This window comes from Miniopterus natalensis, chromosome 2 (genome assembly GCF_054644295.1).
Source record: "Miniopterus natalensis isolate mMinNat1 chromosome 2, mMinNat1.hap1, whole genome shotgun sequence".
In the NCBI taxonomy this organism is placed as follows: Eukaryota; Metazoa; Chordata; class Mammalia; order Chiroptera; family Miniopteridae; genus Miniopterus; species Miniopterus natalensis.
The window spans coordinates 103,818,024-103,836,435 of NC_142082.1; the positions used below are offsets into that span (position 1 = coordinate 103,818,024).

The window sequence follows — 18,412 nt, forward strand, 5'->3', positions numbered from 1 at the left end:
GTATAATGCCAGGCCCGTGGCCTGTGAGGATCAATACATAATGGAAGCAATTTGTAAAAATCCACAAGATGTATGTTCCTTACGCTGACTCTATCCAGCCCTGTCAGGAATACAGTGTTCTGGATATGGGAGTATTCCAGAGAAAGGGCACCTAAAGGACCCTCTGAGGGCCCAAACTTCTCATTTCCACCTTTTAAATGGAAGCTTTATGGAGTGCCATCTTCCCTACCTTCATGAGCAGCAAGCTCCGAGCACACTTTCTTGATGACTGAGGGATATAATTTGAGCGTGACTGACTGTGCTGGGCTGTAAAATATTCTTAACTGATAGCTGTAGGTTTCATGCCCCCAGTCCCAGAATGCCCCGTGCCTGCAGTGCTGCTGAGTGGGGGGCTGTTCTCTCTGAAGGATATTACGATTTCCTGAGTTGCCTGCCCCCGTGCTGAACGGCCCTGCCCTGCTGCAGCCTCCTCTGGCCACGCTGCACTTTCCTCCAGGGACTTTTCCTGCTCCCACTGGCTGTTTCCAGGGGCCTGCCATGGACCAGGGCTGTTGCCCACTCTCTCGCCCCTCCTCACGGCAGCGTCCACTCTTCATTTCCCTTCTTCTTGGCTGTAATTTCAGGACATAGGATTAACCAGTCAAATTGGTTGGGGGAGAGTATAACATGGAGGTCAGGAATAGAGGCTATGGCTTCACACTGCTTGGGTTTAATCCTGGATCCTCCTTTTTTCATCTGTTAGAAGTGAGGTGAGTCCTTCACATAAACCTCACTTTTCTTCTCTGTAACATGGAGCTGTGACTAGCACCTCGCTCAGAGGGTTGTGGTGAGCTCTGCATGAGCTAGTCTACCTGGCGCTCCCAGCACAGAGCCTGACACAGCGAATGCTCGTTCCTGGTCATATATCGTAGCTGCAGTGAGTTTCATGGGATGCTGAGAATTTTCTGAATGCTTCTGGAAGGTTCACTGAACCAGGAGCCTAACTGATGAAAAGGTGGGAGTTTTGCTGCACTCTTGTCCTGCCTATTGAAACTCTGACTCAAAATCCAAACTGCCACCAGCAAGTAGTCAGCCAGCAGGAGCCTGAGTCCAGGTTTTGTCACTTCATGGACTCAGGGCAGCCCATTCAGATTGGCCAGCCCTCTTGACAGATTAGAGAGGGCTCCTTACCCAGGAAGGGAGCTGCTTGCCCATGGACTCTTCTTCGTCCAGGCAGAGGGTGTGCCCAGGGGCCCAGGAAGGCTTGGGAGATGCTCTGTCAGCCATTCTGGAGCTCTGGGCAGCTGGCTGCTGCTCCAGGAAGGGTCAGGGAGCAGGTACTGGGAAGGCCTTCAGGAGACAATGTACGGACTCAATGACTTGGGTGCCGAGATCAGAAGGCCTAGTGTTCCTGTTCAAAGTCTGCGCACGATTTGAGTGTTATTACTTGCCAGGCTTTGGGCTAGTGTTTTTACACACCTCACTCCCTAGGACTGAGTCAGGCCAGGACATGGTCCCCAAGTGGCTCTTCTCTCATGTCAGTAGCTGCTGACATTTGACGTCTCTGCTCTGATACCACCAGGAAGGTGATTTTTCTTGTGAGGCCAACAAGGGCTGTGGGCAGATATTCTGCTTGAGGAGGGGCGTTCACAGTCTAGTTCCACTCTCCATATCAGATTCTGGGGGATGGGGATGGGGGGTATTTTGCTTACTTAGATTTGTTTCTAAAATGGAATCATTAGTTTTTTAAAGTTTCAGAGCTCTGGCTTTTGTTACAGTTCAGCCATTCAACGTGTATCCAGTGGGCAATGATGTGAAGATGGGAGCTTTGTTCTGATATTTACCAGTAAGGTGACATCATGCAAGTCACTTAACACGTCTGGGCTCACCTTCCTCATCTTCAGAAGAAAGGGTTGAAGTAGTTCTAACTTTTGATGATTCTATTCACTAATGTAAACAATAATCCTTGATGATGGCACCATTATTGAACACTTACTATATGCTAAGTATTCACATAAATGATCTTACTCTATCATCCCAACACCCTATTATCATCTTGATGTTCTTAGGTAACTAAAGTTTGAAGAGCTGAAGTTGCTCAACACCCAGGAAGTGCAGAGCTGAGATATCTAAATTTCTGTCTTTAGTGGGGGGGATGAGGCTATTTTTTTTCCAATGCTTTCCTTGGTGATTTACATAGAAACACAGGGTCATTTTCTTGTGTGGGAACACAAATATGAAAACCCTTCTACCCTCCAGGCAGCTAATCAGGGGCCTGCACTGTCCTCATCATTCTTAGCCCTGAGGGAAGACACCTGTTTCCTGTGTGTTCTTACCTTGGCAGAGGCATGATGTCATCAAAGTCTCTAACAAGCCACCCACCATGGGAAAGGGTGAAGGTGGAAGCTGAATCGTTCCTTCACCCAGTCCCCAGGACTAAACCTGGTGCTCCTGCACTGCATTAGGCTATGGCAGGAGGTAGGAGTAGCCATTCCCAGTATATTACTGAGTGAAATGAAGATCACTCCTTTTGCCTATGCATTAGGAATGACTTTCCTATGACCTTCTACCGGCATTAATGTCCCTTGAGATCTAGGAAAGGCTATTCAAAGCAGCTGACCTGCCTGGAGCAGAGCAGAAATAGATTGTACCCCTCCCCTTGGAGCCAAGGCAGCGGAGCGTGTCACCCAGGAGCAGGTCACCAGGAGCATTTAGGTGTGAGGCCTTGGCAGGGCTGGTGTGGGCTTGTGAAGAAGAAAGTGGGCTGAGGAAATCCAGCGAGTCCCATGGCAAAGGCGGCCATCCCCAGGGCTCCTTGATGCCCCGCACATCTGCTGCTTTTACCACTTTTCAACTTCACCTGAAGAAAGGCCCAAATCAGGCAGGCTTTATGCGTGGAGCCAAGCAGATAAACTGAAAGGAAAATATATTGCTTTTCCTCAGTTCTCAAATAATCTGGGGCTTTAACAGCAAAGTGCCCTTTCCATTCAGACAAGGGGATGCCAAACATGGACTGCTCAGTCTTTGAATTAGAACAAAGAGAATTACATTTTTAATCTGTATTTGTTTATTTATATTTTAAATCAAATTCTTATTACCCTGGTTCTACACTGAATAAAGGCTCTCTGGAATCTTTACTGTGAGCCGGGAACACACTGGGATGGGGTCCGTGGGTCAGGCAGGGACCTAGTGCAAGACTGCTGCATATGTTGAAAGCACAGTCTATGAATCTTCCCTCCAATTGCAGCTGCCAAGCCTTCCTGGAGGCCCAGGGTGTCGCCATGCTACTCCTCAGGTAAGAGGAGAAGCAGCGTGCCTGCCTGAGCAGCTCCTTGAGGGAGGGAGAGGCCTGGATGAGCTGGCAGGAGACAGGTGGGCCTCGGTATCTCTTGGTGAAGCCTAAACCAATGGATCGATCCTTGTACATTTGACCCTCTGCCCAGCCAGGCCAAGGACATTCCACTTCAAGGCTCCTGAGGTAGCCCCTTATCCCAGGTTCATCAGAGCCAGTAAAAGAATGAAGCCAGGAATAGCAGAAAGAGTAAATAAAATGGAAAAATCAAGACCTTTTTCCTTGGTCCTGCTTACCCGCTAAGGACACCGAGAACCAAGTTAAGTACAAAAAATGACCCTATGATGATTAGTGTAACAAAATAGATCCAGGGCCAGTCCCTTCCTACGGCATCATTGACCTGGAAGAACGGAATGATAGTTAGTCAGGCGCACACAGCAGTCGAGCACGGCCCAGCACCCATTGCTGGCTCCAGACACTGACCCACGCAGCGCCAGGACCCGGTCCTCTCGGTGCAAATCGGAGGCCAAACAGCCTGCCCGCCAATGGGTCAGAATTTGGGGTTGAATGGAAACCTCTTCCCCTGGTTTTCCTGGGCCTCTCAGGGTCCCATCCCTAAGGATCCTGGCGATGGACAGAGTGGAACCTGGGACCTTGCTCGGCTGCATTGTAAGGAGGACATAGAAACGGTCAGCTTACCCGCTCAACACACCGAGAACCAGATTTAGAACGAAAAAGGATCCAAAGATGACCAGACTGACAAAATACACCCAGGGTAACTCATAGCCCATAGCGTCCTGCATCTGGAAAGATGAAGGAAAGTTAGGAAAGAGAGAAAGCAGAACTGAGTCAAAGCGAGGAGGCAGGCAGAGAAGGCAGTGGAGAGAATCCGAGAGGAGACGAATGGGCCTGAACTTGGTCTCTGTCTCTGTGGATCAGGGGCCATTGCTACCCCTGCGTCATCTGTATTCAGAATACTTCCCATGACCGCGACCTGAACTGTCAGGGGTGTTTGCAGGCTCTGCCTTAAGAGAGCTCTGGCTCTCTGTTGTTTTATTTTATGGAACAAACAAACAAACAAAATTCCCTAATGTTTTCTACTCACTTGTCTAAGAAAGTGGTTGCCTTGAAAAATAATTAATTCAGCAAGGAATGGTTTTAGCTCACTTGGGTTTACATGGCATTAAATCTTCGCCCCGAGCTTGGTATCGGAAGTGCCTCAGCTCTTACAGCTATAGACAGAGATCTGGAACCTTCCAGGATGTGGGGGAAGGAGACTTTCCCAAGGGGCTTGTCACCTGGACCTGAGCTGGGCCCAGCACTTAGAGGCAAAACTCTAGGGCTCCACAAACACTACAGGCCACAAGCAGGAAAGATGGGTCATTTGGGTTTATGTATTCAGACTGTAACCACAGCCTAGATGGAAACAGTCCTTGCTTAACCTGGACACTGTGACCTATAACTAACTGGACAATGAGACGCTGCATGAAAGGCTGCAAACCCCTCAAGGAGCTGGAGGCAGTGGTGTGCAGAGCTGGCTCCTGTGGGCTTTAGAGAGCCACCGAGCAGCTCTTCCCAGTCCCATGCTCAGTGACTCCATGATGGTAGCTTTACACTGGCCATGGTGGACAGAAACGGGCAAGTGATACAGATCTGCCCCCTCTATCCTTGGTCCCTAACAATTGGTTGTTACACATTCACCAGCACATCACAGGTTAGCAGGCAGACATGTGAGGGTAGGTCACAGAGCAGCATTTTTATCAAAGAGGAAATTTATTCTGATTTAGTTTCTCAGATCTATTTTTTGATGCTTTCTGACTAAAGGGTTTAGTCTTATCTTCCAAAAATGAACCCCACTTTTGTCTTTGTGAATTTAGCTACAGGAATCCACATTCCTAAGTACACATGCTTCCTAAATGATTTACATGAGTGGCTCTCAGAGTGGGGCCCGTGGGCAGCAGCATCAACTTCAGCTGGATCCGGTTTGGAAATGCACACACTCAGGCCCATCCTGCAACTCTGGGGGTGGGCCAGGCAACCCCATTATATCAGGCCCTACAGGGGAGTCTGATGCATGTATAAGTTTGAGAACCCCCCTGCTTTACATCATTCTTTCCTTAGCTCCCAACTTCAAATGCAAGGACACGGCAAATATTGTGATTTGCCATCTACCTCTGCTGTGCTGCCCAGCAGTGTTCCTCAAGTGGGGTCCAAAGACCACCAGCACCAAAACAGCAAGGAGAGGTGTGAAAAAAGCAGAGTCCCAGGCCTTCCCCCAGAACTCAGTGAGCCTCAAAACTCTGCATCTCTATCATCCAGGTGATCTAAAGCAGGCTGAGGTTCGCTGACTACCTCCAGGTGGCTGAAATGAATTCCAGGTGCACTGGGACAGTGCCACCCTCAGGCTCTGGGAAACCTAAGTATGCTGGACAAATATGTTCTGTGTGTGCTGCGCATAAAAAAGATTGACATGTACGAGTGATCTACCTAATCTGACTGGTTTAAAGTGTTACATCTCAACATATTCTTTTCAAATCTATTTATATTTATCAGGGGTCACCAAAGTTTGGTTAGAGGAATCTACCAAATGCAGTCATGGTGCAAAGTACAAAAATTATGTCAAGGGCATGGGGGTCACTTGTTAAACTGAGTCAGGGAGGAAAAGAAGGATTTCCACTTATGTCTCCTGAATCCTGTCAAATTTAATTCCCACTTCCACACACTCTGCTGTTTTTTACATAGTGCTTATCACTTTCTAACTTCTAATTTACTCATTTATTGTGGTTCATCTTCCATACTGGAATGTGAGCTCTGAGAATACAGGCAGTTTTGGTTTGTTTTGTTCACTGGTGTATTCCAAGAGTCTAGAACAATGCCTTGCACATGGTAGGTGCTCAGTAAATGTTTGTTGAGTGAATGAATGAACTTGATATGTGCTAGGCACTGTGCTATAAAGGAAGCCCGTGCTTGAAGGGAGATCAGATAAATAAAAGGCAACCACAATGCAAGGTGGTAAATGCAGTTGCCGAGGTAAGCATGCAGGGTTATAGGAGCCCAAAGGCAAGAGTGGCTGTATGAGGCAGGAGAAGCAAGCAGGGCCAGGCCGGGCAGGAGTAGAGAGAGAGCTGGAGGGCATGTGATCCTGTGACAGACCGAAGACTTTCCTAGGAAGCTGGCGTTGTTAAAAATAGAGCCTACAGCTATAAAGCCATCCTGGCTCTGGGATGGAGGCTTTTCGCAGTGGCTGAGCACTAAAACATGCAACACAACAGCAGCAGTGAGGAGGGCAGGGCGAGAGGTCTGCACGTGTCAGAGCCTGGGAGCCTCCTTCAACCAGAGGTAATTATCTGAACCAAGGCTGCCATGGAGCCTAGCAAAAGTTTTCATTATCAGGAGGGGAAAAACAAAACTGCGCCAATGTCAGCAGCGGCAGGGTTAGTGGAATGAGGTCAGGAAGGAGAAAGGCGTGGGAGCCACCGGGAGCTCATGGACCACAAGCCACGTAATGATGGCAGTGATGGTCATGGAATACTAGGGTCAGTATGTCACATTTTATTATGGCACTGTGATGTAATCCTATTTTTCTTGGCAGCAGTGTTGTTAGAGTCCCTGTTTGTTCAACAAGTATGTACTGAGTGCCTGCCATGTATAAGACATCGTGTCTGTGCCGCAGTGAGAGCCATGGGCAGGGCTGGGAACAGCCTGAGATTGGAGCAGGCATCTGGGAAGAGGCTCCCATGGAAACCCGATCCAAGGTCAGGTGAAGCCCTGAGTGTCCTTCTACCTTTCCTCTCTCAGATCAAGTCCTGCCAGTGCAGGTCAGAGCAGTCCCTTCTTCATCCTTAAGTCAGTGCTTCTTTTCTCTTTTGGGAGGCTGGGGAGGTCAGGGAAAGCTGAAGAAAGCTGGGCTCTCACCAGAGACAAGGCACACACAGCACGCTGCACACAATCTCTAGGTGCTCTGGACCCCGGGTGACTGACCAACCAGCTTGCTCTGGGCTAACCCGAGGGTAGGGGATCGAGGGGTCTGTTCTAAAGAAGTTCCCTTGCTCCGCCCAGGTTGCTGACCTCCTCGCCTACCTCAGGACAGGACAGCTGGGAGCAGGCAGTTCCAGGAGGCGATGGCGTGCTCGCCACAGCTCATCCTTATCTGATCACCCTCCGGAGCCCGGGAAGATGTTGAGTGGGAGGCAGGGCTGGTTGGCTCCTAGAAATGAAATCCCTCCTGACTGCTTCCTCTTACCCACTAAATTTTGTGAACGCTTAACCTCACAGGAAATGCCATCCTCCAGGCCCCAAAGCCCTGACCAGAAAACACACCCATGAGCCTTGGAGATTCCCTTGGGCCCTAGTTTAGGTTGGATGTCCTGTCCTCTGTGTCCTACAAAGGTGAGTGTCTTCCAGCATCATGAAGACCCTCAGATGAATGGAGCTACAGACGTGTATCACCCACAGATATTGCAGAGACAGCCTCAGGACCCACAGTACTCACAGCAGGGTCGTACTCCAGGGACTCAAGGTCCCCACCTCTCCCTGTTGTCCTGTGTTTCTGCTTTGGTTTCTTCCTGGCCATGGGAGAGCTCTTTCAGAGGTTCAGATGGGAATAGCAGGTGAGGGGTAAGAGGACACATGAGAGATTAGCGAGCTTCCAAGGTGGCCTAGGAGGCCATCGCTCCCTCAGTGAGCAACGCTCACCAGCCACCAGAGGTTCTCTGGTCTGCAGGCTCTGGCCCGAGAGGACAGAGCTCCTTTTGTTCCCATCTTACCTTCTCTACTTTATTCTAGGCCACCTACTTTTGGGGGCAGACTGGGTAGAGCACTTACAATGCTGGGTGGCTCTGAAGTAGGGCGATGCCTGAGATGAGATTGATGCCTTAAATCAGCTCAAACGGAGCTATTAAGAAGAAAAAGAATAAATACGATCATGTTTTCAAAAAATGGCCCAGATGGCTGACACCCTGATTTAGAGGTGAAAAAAGGATAGGTCTCTAACCATGAAAGCTAGTTGTTTCTTAGGCCCACAACAAAAGCAGCTTTCTGACCTTCCTTGGGAAGGCATGTGGAGAGGCCCCTTGATGTGCACCGTCTGCAGCGATGGGCCTCCAGGGCCAACAATACCAGATGACCCGCCTTTGCTGAAACACACACCTCACTGCTCCCAGAATCAGTGGACAGACAAAGGGAGTGCTGGATGGAAAATACAAAGATCCTTCTGAAACCAGTATCTAATTCTTTGATTGGAACCCAACCTTAAATCAATGTATATTTCCCCAAAAAGAAAAAAATAGAAGGAACACCTCCTGGCCCCTGTTCCCTCCAGGCCACTCTCTATCTTAGCTGATCTCTGATTTTTCAATCGGTGCTACTTTCTTCTGTAAGGTTCGGGGCACAGACATCATGCATCTGAAAAGACTGGCTGTTACAGTGAGTGCCAAGAGAGGCTGTCACTTGCCAACAAAGGCAGGAGGTATAAACCCATAAAAGTCACAGCACTTTACACAGTGTCATTAGAGGACAGGATTTGCTGCTGCCCAAAATGCCACAGCCCTGAGCAGACTAGATAAATCTGTGACTACTCATGACCTTTGTCACCTTGCTTGCTGGCACATGGGGTATCCACCCACTGGTCACTGAATGAGCGGCAAGGCAGACAACAGGTCTCACCTGACTCTTTTCTGCCGCTGCACCCGCTCACTGTTCTGCACAGAAACCCTGAGTGCCTCAGAGCACAGCAAATAGCCTGGTCTGCATGGGAAGGACACCAATGGGCTCCTAACACAGAGGAAGGAAGCCAACAAAGCCAACCCCTCCAATCTATTTTTTAAAATCCCTCAACTCAGATGGGATGGTGGGCTGACACCCTGGAGGAGGTGAGGAGCCGTGGAGAGCGGCATGTGGCCCCAGGTATGACACCCAGGTAGGGGACAGCTGGCTCATAGCCAAGAAGACATGCTTGTTTGTCCTGAGCAGCCTCGGGCATGGGTGGAGTCTGATGTCTGTGACTGCACCCCTCAGGTGGCCTTTCAAACACTCGGTTGAGTGGAGCCATTTCCTGGGTCTGTTGAGAGAAGCTGTTCTCCCCAATCTCCTGAGCTGTTACAAAGTTTGCTTTCCCAGCAGAGGAGCCTTCTCTTGTGCTCCTCACTCAGCCTCAAGGCCAGCAAAATCCCACCTGTTCCGTTTGTGCCTCACAACGCTCTCCCTGCCCCTGCCCTGGTGCACCGCCCTGTGCTGCGAGGACACACTACTTTGCTCGCCCGACTCTTCAATTAGACCTAAACTCCCTGAGGGCAGGCCTTCTTTGCCTCCCCACCAGTCCCCGTTCGGCCCTTATTGAATAATAAGGACTCATCTAATACCAGTGAAGTGAGTAAAATAAAACCCAGTAAGTAAATAAGTAATAACTTGGAGAGATGCTAACTCTCTTCCTTGGTATGTTTATGAACCAACAGTTTATACTTTAGATAACAACCTCTCTGTTTAAAGCTGGGGAAGTGGGTAACACTCTAACTGAGGCAGATGGCGAGGTAGAGACCACAGGGTCCTCAGCAGGACCTACCACCTTCTCTCCTCTGTACCCGTTCGAGTGGAGGATGCTGTTCCTGGATTACCTGAGGAGTTTTCCTCAGCTCTTCACTTAGAATGACTATTAGTCATCGATAGAATTCAGCTCTACCTTTCTGCTTTCCTGATGCCTTCAGAGACTCAATTTCTATATTTAGTGAAAAGAGGTGGCTTTTTGGAGAAATAATGGCATAGGGGAGAAAAGTGGGGTAAAATCTGAGTTACAACCTGCCTGGATGCAAAAGGCCTTTGTCATAAACAAGGGATATTTCAGCAGCACTGAGACCAGAGATGAGTGGCTGTCCTGTGGGGGGAGGGGGGAAGAGAGAAAGAGAGGGAGGGAGAGAAGGAGAGAGGGAGGGAGAGAGGGAGAGAGGGAGAGAGGGAGGAAGAGAGGGAGAGGGAGGAAGAGAGGCAGAGAGGGAGGGAGAGAGGGTAGAAATATCTTCCAGCATGTCCAGACACATGTGGAATGACAAGACAGAGTGCAGTGTCGACAACTGACTTATGAAAAGTTAAAACATCACATTTTTGTTCCCAAGGCCTCCTGCTGAACCCAAACTAATTCAGATCCTACAGAAGACACTATTTGTGATTCTAAACATATTTCCTTTATATGATTTCTCATTAAGTATTCTTTCTAATCTTATTTTTAACCGCAATTGCTAATATTTTTAAATCAGTGGAAGAACTGATCATGCAGAAACCAGTGGAGGGGCAATGGGTGTTGGAAAGAAGGTGACCCCTATGGCGGCAGGGTGGGGAGGAGCATGAGTCCAGGAAAACACAGAGCAGAGTGCTTTCCACTGTGTCACATGGCAGCAATATTCCTGGGGCCCTCGATCAGAAGGGCTTTGGGGGAGAAGTCAACGTAATCCTCTTAATGAAGAATTATTCAGGTATCTGGACGCCTAAAGACCTGGAAAAGTGTAATCTTGTGTGGTGCCTGCTCTAACTGCCGCCTCCCTTTGCACAGTTCTCACATGTGACCTCTTCCATGTTACTCTGTTTGTCATGAGCATGGATGGTGCTATTTTTTAAAATTGATTTTAGAGAGAGAGGAACAGAGAGGGAGAAAGAGAAACATCAATGTGAGAGAGAAACATCGATCAGTTGTCTCCTGTACACACCCCAACCCGGGATCAAACCCCCAACCTGGGTACCTCCACTGACTAAGAACCAGACCCACAACCTTTCGGTGTATGGGATGACCCTCCGATCAGCTGAACGGAACTGGCCAGGGCTGGATGGAGCTATTTCAAGTGCTGGACACAAAGTCAGCACTGAACAGATAACTGATTGATGTTTATCTATTTAATTGTGATCTGGTTATAATGTGGAAGGGATAATGCTGAGCTTCAAACTGACCTCCAAAATGTATATACACGCTTTGAATAATTATAAAGGCAGTGTTTATTAAAATGCATTTTATTTTCAAAATTGAGCTATCAGCTATTAAAATGTGTATACATTTTGGGGGGGATACCCTGTATGAGAACCTTACAGATCATCTTGATCTAGCAGCCTGATATCTTCAGTAAGGCACATGGCTAAACGATATAAGACAAGTAGTGAAATATTTGCAGAAGGCTAGGGATGTTAGCTTAAAAAACCAAACACATCTGAAAGTAGAATCAGAAACCAATGGTCATGCCATACAACCCTAGATTCCTCCCTCCCTTGGTGCTAAAAAAGGCTGGCACTTTTTATGTGATCACCTCTCCTCCCTAGTTCATAAGAGGTGTGGACATTCTAAGAGTAAATGGAGAGGCTTTGGCTTAAGAAGCCATTTCCCAAGGAAACCACACCCCGTGCCTGAGTTTTGTCTTAGTTCCCAAATTTCCATATCCTGTCATCTGCAGGCCTCTAGAACAGGGCACTAGGTACAGGAAATGTTTTAAGCTAATTGTTCAGCTAGTTGGGGCCTCAACCTAGTGTGTGGCCAAAGGTTTAATAGCTGAGGAAATATTCAAGTCTTACTTGACCAAGTTTGATTTTACTTTTAGTCCACTAACTCTTTAAAATCATAACAACAGGATAAAATAATGGATGTCAAAGAAAAAGAGAAACAGACTCAGTATTGTCCACAGCAGGAGGCAAGTGTCTACTGTTTGCTACTGGTGACCTCCTAAGCTCCTTCTATGCCAGGTGGTATCTAGTGATTGAATCAACTGCTTCTTTAGTGCTGCAATGATCTAGTCTCTCCCTAGGAACCTCTAACTAGCTGTTCAGTGGTTCAGAAGGAACCCAGCTCTGGGTTTCCATTTACTGCCATACTTCAGGGGTGGGGAACTTTTTTCTGCCAAGGGCCATTTGGATATTTATATCATCATTCTTGGGCCATACAAAATTATCAACTTAAAAATTAGCTCTGAAGCCAGGCCGGGCATGGCTGAGCGGTTGAGCATTGACCCAGGATACAGGAGATCATGGTTTGATTCCCGGTCAGGGCACATGCTGGGTTTCGGGCTCAATCCCCAGTCAGGATCGTGCAGGAGGCAGCCGATCAATGATGACTCATCATTGCCGTTTCTCTCTCTCTCTCTTTCTCTCTCTCATTCTCTCTCTCTCTTTCTCTCTCTCCCTTCCTCTCAATAAATATATTTAAAAAATAGCCCTGAAAAAAGTTCCTAGATTTATTGAATTTTGAGTCTCGCCTGCAGTTGATTTGGCAGGGCCAGACCAAATGATTTCATGGCCATATACGGCCCACAGGCTGGACATTCACCACCCCTGCCATACTTGAAAATCTGAGTTGCTCCTTCCCATGTCCTCCAGACTTGTCCTTTGAACTTGAAGGAAAAAGCATTCTTCTGAGTAGAAGACCCTACATGCCCCATTTCCATGGAAACTATCTCCCCAGACTGATTGAAATCCAGGGCATCAAAGCAGCACCATTCGAATTCAATAGTTTAGACCTCTAGGGGTTTTCAAACTCCAGCTTGAGCATCAGAATCACCTGGGGAGCTTTTGCAAAATGTAGATACTGGGGTCTAATTTGGAGTTTTTAATCCAATGGCTTGGAGGGAAGTCTTGGCATCTTTATTTCAGAAAGCTCCATGTTACACTAGAGCACAATGAGATTTGAGAGTGTGTGGGCTTAGAGATATAGGCCTAGAGGCAAGGAGGAGGAATGCTCAAGGCGGAGGGAGGAAGGAGTGAGAGGAAGAAGGAAGGAAGAAAGAAATGGCCGTAGAAAGGTCAAAGCAATTAGAGAAATTATCTGAAAGCAGGAGCACTGGGCTGGGAGGTGCTTCCATCATGAATACCCAAGTACAAGGCTCTGGTTCGGCTTTAGGTGTGTGTGTGTGTGTGTGTGTGTGCACATAAACACACGTATACACACACGTATACACACACACACACAACATGGCCATTTGGGAAAGGTGCTGGGAAAATCAGAGAGAGGCATGTCCCACGAGCCTGGGATTGTTCCTTCACCTCTGACACTTCTTCCATTTCCAGCCCGAGCTCTATCACACACACCCCAGGGGACAAAGCACAACACAGCTGCTGAGAATTGGTAGTTGCATGTGTGTGCTTGTTCTCGCTCCCTGCTCCGCTGTCATTAGGACAGCGTTTCTTTGGGTCACATCTGGCTGGTGGGGTATCAATGACTTGTGGTGGGGGCGAGGGAGGGAGTGATGAAGGAAGATCACAAAAATACATCAGGGCCATCAGCAAAGTAAATTACACCTACTCCCCTCAACCCCACACCCACCCACCGCCGCCCTGCCCTCCATTTGCTGCCACGGAAGGTGTTTCCATAGCAACTTAAGGCAGGGGTTTGAAGCTCACATGACGAGGCTCCAAAGCACAGTTCCACAGTCATATCTTCAGGGCCCATAGGCAGAAACTGCCCATCTGCAGAAAGATGCTTCTGTCCTTGGCTGGCCTGAGGAGCCACCCAAGGCAGAAGGACCAGTTAGGGTCACTTGGGAACTTGAGCAGCTTTGCTAAATGAAATAAATATGGCTAAGTATAAGAAGTTCAATTCTCTCTCTTTGTACAAATCATTTAAAACCAGTTTTTATTCAGCATGGGCCTAAGAAATGTTTTTCAAAGTTTCATTTTAGTTTGAGGAAAGGGTGATTTGACCTTTGTCTTCTTTTGAAAGTATCACAACACAGCAACTCTTTCACGGCACAAGCTCGTGTGCCACCAGCATTAATTTGAGTGTATTTCCCTAGACGGAGCTTTTCAGTCTGAACTGATGTGTTTTAGGTCTGAATTCTCAGTGCCTAGGAACACCCCCGGCATACAAGGACTGCTCAATAAATGTTTGCTGGGTACAAGGTGCTCAGGCAAGTTTCGTGTAGTCGTTTGCAGAGAGGTACAAATTTTATAGCAACATTGGGTTTCAGCATGTCAACTACAACATAAAAGCTGGGGAAACAGGGTTTATGAATCAAGAGGACATGATGCTTACAAAAAAATTTAGAAGACACAATACCCTGTATCACATCTGTTTTGTTACAAAACTTTACTGATTCAGAAAGAAGTCGGCACCCTCGCAGCGTTAGTTCTGTCTCCCGGGCAGCTCTGCTCGGTGGGAGGCATTCCCCCCGCTTCCTCTTCCCTGCTTCAGGGTGCAGACACTGTTCCCTGGGCGGCTCTTACATGGTTTTTAGGATGGCCAAATAAGTTTCACTATTTGCTAACGCTAGGTGAGACAGTATTTTCAAGGATGGCAACAAGCATTTCCACCCACATGTTGGAGCACAACACTGGGCTCTGGCGAATCATTCTCCTGCTGAAACAGGAGGTACTATAAAGAATTACGTTTTCTGGAGTTTTTACAAATAAGGGATTTAATTCTGCCAGAATGGAGACAACTCAAACATGGTGTGAGCATTCAACTGTGGGACAGGCTGTACAAAAACCAGGCCCTTCAGTGGCTCCAAGGGTGGTAAGGTGGTTGGCTGCTGGACAGTGAAAGGGCATCTTTAAGAGAGTTACTGTCGCTTGGCTGACACTTAAGAAGCACTGTCTCTAAACGTGCATCACAAAACCAGTAGAGTGTTCCACTGCAGTAAAAATGACAGCAATGCATTTGTCTGGACTATTCTAATATGACACGGTAAGATTACTATGAGAAATAAAAACATAATAGCAGGCGGTAATGCCACACCATTCAATAAAAATGGTTTCTGCTTAGAAGATCATGCCTGACTTTTTAGCCCTGAAAATTAATCATGTATCTGTCTTTGGGGGACAGAGGCAAGACAAGGGTAAGAAGAGAAGAACCCCACAGTGGGAAGAGGAATGAATGGGGTCCCGTGTCAGGTGTGCCTGTGTTTCTTGCTAGAAGTAGCGTAGCACACACCGAAAGGTGGCATTTCCCTTAGGCTGGTGGCAGAGAGACTCATCAGGGGGAACCTTTCATGCTTTGACTCTTGGGAAAGGCCTGAAAGAAACCAAAGGCACTCCTCAACCTCTCCATCAAAATCAGGGGGAGGATGAACAAGGGGGATGTGGGGGAAGCAAGCCTAGAAGCCTTGGGGCTCCCTGCCGCTGCCCATCGCGAGCACGTACCCAGTACAGCACGTCCGTCCAGCCCTCCATGGTGATGCACTGGAACACCGTCAGCATGGCGAAGGCGAAGTTGTCGAAGTTGGTGATGCCGTGCCTGGGCCCGTCCCAGCCGGGCTTGCACACAGTGCCATTCTGACACTGCCGCCCGTGGCCCGTCTCCAGAGCACAAGGGGAGGGGTCATCTTCTGCTGGAGCATCTCAAATGGCCAGGGGAGGGGAGAGGGGACAGAGGGGAGGGAGAGACGGGCGGAGAAAAAAGGAGAGAGAAGTCAGAGAGAAAAGTTTCAGGATAAGCTTGAGGGGATGGGCAAAGCAGCCACGGCCACCGTAACGCAGAACGCGTTTTCATGCGTTCCCACCTACGTGAATTAAACAACGTAAGGAACTAGGCGTTCATTTTAGGCTGCTATTGATTTAGAATGTCAGTACTTTCAACTAATTGTTGGAAACTGCATTTTAAGCCCAGTAATTGATTTCAAAGACAGAAGGGCTATTGCCTGTCCTGTTGTAGCAGGTCAGCATCATAGTCAAATGGCAGATCAAAAAATAATCCTGATACAATTTTTAATGGAAAATATCCTGGAAAATGAAGGAGGTGGTACACTATCCATAGGACTTCCACTGGAGTAGCAGAGTTCTGAGTGAGGGCGTGTTGACTGGAAGACTATTCCACATAATTAGCCAACAGATTCCATCCTGTAGCACTTTGAGACTACACGAAGGTCCATAACATATTACATGACACATCAGCAGGGATGCAAGCCACTTTGCCGTGCAAGCCTTATAGAGACAAAGGATAAAGTAAGTTCTGATGGTAGGGAAAGGATCAACTGTACTACAGCCCCGAGCACGGCACCGCTGACTGTGTTCTAGGCAGGTCAAGGGGAACCTTGAAGCACTGCCCTTTGCTTGCCACCACTCCTTCTTTTCAGAAGAAAAGGATCGTTTCTGACCTCTACTCAAGACAGAGTGGCAGTAGGTGTGGAAAGGGCTTTTTCAGGAAAAAGCTTAACATCTGTGGCTACAGACAGTGTTTGAGCTAATTCCAGATGCTGAAAACAGCAGCTAAAAAAAATCAATAATTTAAGATGAGGTATATATTTTTGGTGCAGAAATCATTAGTAAATTGAAATAAGATTTGATTGATCTTAGAATTTCTATTATGGTAAAACAATAAACAAATACTGAGAAAATCTTGGCCCCAGCTGCAGAAGGTAATAGTGTGGAATTCAAAGAGGTTTGTGAACTTCAGGACATTGTCTCATTCTCTAGAAAGTGACAGTAATAAACAGGATAAACCTCAGTTTGAACAAACAAATGACTGCCTCTAACAACAGTGAAAACATGGCCCCAGAGAAAGAATTTACTGCAGTTCTTCATGTAGAGATTTTCATATGCATCAAAACAATCACAAGTGTCTAGTACTTCTGTATTGAAGATGGTTGGGTGCTTGGCTGTTTCTCAGTTTGTGGCTTCAAATCTGAAACTTCACTCACAAGAGGAAGACAGGAAGAGAATATTACTCCTTAGCTATGAGATAATTCTTAAGAGAATGAAGCTGAGCAGTATGGCTGGAAATATATGCTGGGTTGTGTCTTCTTGCCTTTTTCTTCTCTCTCTCTTTTTTTAGCTGCTTTATGGAAATATAATTTACATTTCTTACAGTCCATGAATGTAAATGCACAGCTCAATTATTTTTGGTAAATTTATATAGTTGTGCAGCCATCACCACCATCAATTTTAAAACACTTTTGTCATTCTCCCAGATTCCTGTGTGCCTGTTGCCAGCCAGTCCCCACTCCTGTCCCGTCAACCTGGTCTGCATTCTGTCTCTATAGCTTTGCTTTTCTAGAAATTTCATATACATGTTCATTTCATTGTCTGTTTATCTGTCTACCAGCTGATGGGCATTCGGATTGTTCCCAGGTTTGGGCTGTTGCGAATAGCGCTTCCTGGCTTATTCTTGGCCTGGTGCTTCAGGTTGTGCGCAGGCCTCTGTGCGGTGACCAAGGTGTAGAGGTCTGCATCACTAGTCCCCAAGCTGTCTGAGAAAATGAGTGTCCACACCATTTCCCAGCTCCAGGCGCTGGCTCCTGGGAGGGCTCCATTCATGTAGCTGAAATTTCTAGTCAATCTTTGTAACATGAAATTTCAAAATCTTTGGAGATTTGGATGTAAGATTAAACAAGGGAAGGCTATAAAAGGAGGGAAACTAAAAAGTGAACACCAAACCTAAAGAATTAAAGAAAAAGAGGATGATATGTACCTAAAAAACTGAGCATTGAGAGACTGAACAGATCATAAGCTCTTATGTTCTCGCCCATCCTAGCGATGGCCTTCTAGAATGACGTGTTCAGTCAATGTTACAAAAGTTCCGAATAACATGAAAGATGGGAGGAAAAGAGAAGGGAAAGGAGAGGGACAATGTGTGTCTCTTTTCTTCCTCTTTTGCTTTCTCCTGCAGTAAAGATATGATTAATCTTTGCATTGTGACTGCTAACCTGACAGTTTCCCCCGTATTCTCAATTCCTGAAATAAGCAGAAATAAGGAAAACATGAAGGATGGCAAAGTGAGTTCTGAGCGTCCTCAAGGAAGGAAAACATATTTTGGGGTTTTAGAAATGTATGTTGAAAATAGCATGAAGGGAAGTGATCTCATTACTAACAGAGAAAGGGCTGAGATTCAGAAAGATTATCTAAAGGCTCAAGGGCCACTCCGCTATTTTAAACCTGTCTTGAACAACAATAAAAAAAGATATGAGAACAATTAAGAAGCAGTGATGATCTGGTAAAAATAGGAATCTATAAAAAACACAAAAGGGAATACTTAAAAATGTGAACACACACAAATCAGCAGGTCCTTGTGACATGCCCTGGAGGGTGAGGGGGAAATGAGCTGTAATGGGAAAATGTGTTGGTTTTCCTCTGCAGGGTCATGAAGTCCTGGGGACAGCGGGGAGGGGAGGAGTAGGAACATGAGGGGGGAGGAAGAAACAAAGCAATCTGGGTGAAGAGGGGTAGAGTCATTCTGGAAAGTCCAAA

General features: G+C 47.1%; 1 protein-coding gene across 1 annotated transcript in view; it reads right to left on the reverse strand.

The window, feature by feature from the left end:
- CACNA1C (calcium voltage-gated channel subunit alpha1 C) overlaps positions 1–18,412 on the reverse strand; it is a 589,282-nt gene that overhangs the window by 161,729 nt on the left and 409,141 nt on the right. Inside the window, exons 7-8 of the mRNA XM_087814454.1 lie at positions 15,371–15,558; positions 3,971–4,074 (exon numbers count right to left, since the gene is read on the reverse strand). Of these exons, the coding sequence (XP_087670580.1) occupies positions 3,971–4,074; positions 15,371–15,558 (292 nt within the window). The remainder of the gene's footprint in view (positions 1–3,970; positions 4,075–15,370; positions 15,559–18,412) is intronic.